A 2,270-nucleotide genomic window follows, 5' to 3' on the forward strand; every position below is an offset into this window, starting at 1 on the left:
ATACGAGCAATTTGGTATTTCTTTTAGTTACAATACAAATTAAGTTTGGGTCAACGGTTGTATATATCTTACCAAGAACCATGTTTTAGCCTGCAAAGTGGCAAAAGAATAGAAAGGGAAAAGGAGAGAATGAGAGAGCAAAAGAGAGAACCAAAAAAAAAAAAAAAAATGAAAGATGATGAGAAGTTTCTTCTTAGTTTTTCTTCATTCAGTGCAGTGCTGTATTGCAACTCAAAATGTCTATTAGATGTTTGAAATGCAGTTTTATGCACATCTGCATGAGTACTTGAATTTGATGATAGCCAACTCTAAGATCAATTTTAGAGAAAATACGGGCACCATGCAACTCATCAACAGTTGGAATAGGAAATCTATCCTTGATTGTTACTGCATTAAGAGCTCTATAATCAATACAGAAACGCCATGTGCCATCCTTCTTTCGAAACAATAAAATATGGGAAGAAAACGGGATAGCGTTGGGGTGAATTATACCCTCGTGCAACATTTCAGTTATTAATTTCTCCATGTCATTCTTTTGTGTGTGGGGATAACGAGAAGCGCGAACATTCACTGGTTTTGTGTCAGGAAGAAGATGAATATGATGGTCATGAGGACGTGGGGGAGGTAGACCATGAGGGGCAGTAAAAACCTTTTGAAATTTGTTCACAAACTGCTCTAATTTAAGATGGTTTGGTTTCTTGGCTTGTTGTGTGGGGTGAGAGGAAGTAATAGAGAGTAAGTGTGTTGAAGCAATTGCTTTAGTGCAAACTAAACAGCAAAGCTGGCCATAGGACACTAGAGAAGTTCTGGTAAAGTGGTTACCTTGTAGGGTAATGAGAGAGCCATGTAAGGCATAGCAAAATCAGACACAATTGGCCCTAGCTGAAAGAGCCAGTGAATGCCTAAAATAACATCAACTCCACAAACATCAAACAGAAAGAAATCCACTTGAAACTGGTGACCTTGAAGGTCTAAGGCAACCCTAGAAAATAACCCAGTACATTGCAATGTATAATCGTTATCAACTGTTACAAAGAAGGGTAGTGTAGGTTGAACCAATAACCCAAGATATTTGGCAATTTTGGGTTGAATGAGGTTATTTATACCGCCCGAGTTAATAAGAACAATTACTGGATGGCCCAAAATGTTGCTAGTAATTTTCATAGTGCTCAAGGATGAATGACCAGCAAGAGCATGAAGTGAGATGTGAAAGCGGGAAGGGTCATCAGGGGAGAAGTTTTGAGGAAGCGATGGAAGTGGTAAGGATGCTTATGGTGGAAGCAGTGTTTGACTTGAGTCAGGTGGTTCTAGTGAAGGAGGGTCGTCATCAGCCTGTAAAAGTAAGAAAAGAGCTGTTCGACAGTGATTTCCAGGTTTATATTGTTCATCACAGGTAATGCACAGACCTTTAGCTCACCTCGCCTACATTTCGATAGGAGACAAGCGTCGTATGGTTAAACTCTGGGAATGCAAAATGGACTTGGTTTGTGGTGATGTGGAAGGTAAAGTCGGTGTGTGACGAGCAAGAGGCAGTTTAGTATATGAGATCTTGGCTTCTATGAGTTTAGCAAGGCCTCAAGCTTGGGAGAGACTATATGGTTTATAGATGGCAAGGTCTCTTTGAATGTCCAGACGTAAGCTAGAAATGAAACAATTCAGTAAGTATTCTTCAGATAACCCAAATACTCGATTGGAAATGTTCTTGGATTCAATTTGGTATTGAATAACAGAGGTAGTTTGTTTAAGTTTAAACAAGGTAGCTTGGAGATTGACAAATGAGGAAGAACCAAACCTAAGTTCCAAGGCTCTAGTGAAGGATTGCCAGTCATGAAACTGTTGGTTGTGGTGCATCCATTGGTACCAACTCAAAGCTTGCCCAGTCATGTAAAATGCTTTAATAGGTAAACAATGATGGTGAGGAATGAAGTGAAACTCAATGTATTTTCTCAGCTTGGAAAATCCAGTCCAAAGGGTTAGAACCATCAAATAGAGTAATATGAAATTTTGGAGATTTAACCATAAAGGTTGGTGAAGGTGAGGGTAAGTTGGTGGACGAGGATGATGATGATTGTGGGGTGGGTAAAATGGGAAGAAGCATTGGTGGACTGCTAGTGCTAGTAGTTTTTTCTAAACGAGCAAGCTTGAGCTGAAAATCATGAATGGAAAAGCATTGATTGTTGATGATGGAGGTCAGATCAGAACATTTGGTATCAAATTTGGATTCTAATGCAATACGAAGGTTAAAAATCTGGGAAGCAAAGGTCTCGGCA

General features: G+C 39.5%; 1 protein-coding gene across 1 annotated transcript; it reads right to left on the reverse strand.

Moving 5' to 3' along the window:
- Positions 1 to 208: 208 nt before the first annotated feature.
- LOC149516033 (uncharacterized) lies at positions 209 to 1,164 on the reverse strand. Its single transcript, XM_089768718.1, has 2 exons — positions 823 to 1,164; positions 209 to 781 (listed from the first exon to the last, which is right to left on the reverse strand). Exons 1-2 carry the CDS (start codon positions 1,162 to 1,164, stop codon positions 209 to 211), a joined length of 915 nt encoding a protein of 304 aa, XP_089624844.1.
- Between the last annotated feature and the right edge of the window lie 1,106 nt (positions 1,165 to 2,270).

Source organism: Durio zibethinus, chromosome 11, assembly GCF_047325235.1.
Source record: "Durio zibethinus cultivar Kanyao isolate XHJ-2024 chromosome 11, ASM4732523v1, whole genome shotgun sequence".
In the NCBI taxonomy this organism is placed as follows: domain Eukaryota; kingdom Viridiplantae; phylum Streptophyta; class Magnoliopsida; order Malvales; family Malvaceae; genus Durio; species Durio zibethinus.

What these genes read in the sequence shown, in the direction of transcription:
- LOC149516033 (XM_089768718.1), bottom strand. Translation starts at nt 1,164, where the DNA reads ATGAAAATTACTAGCAACATTTTGGGCCATCCAGTAATTGTTCTTATT. An exon ending in CTCTCTCATTACCCTACAAG is followed by an intron (nt 782 to 822) that starts GTAACCACTTTA and finishes TCCTATGGCCAG; the next exon opens with CTTTGCTGTTTAGTTTGCAC.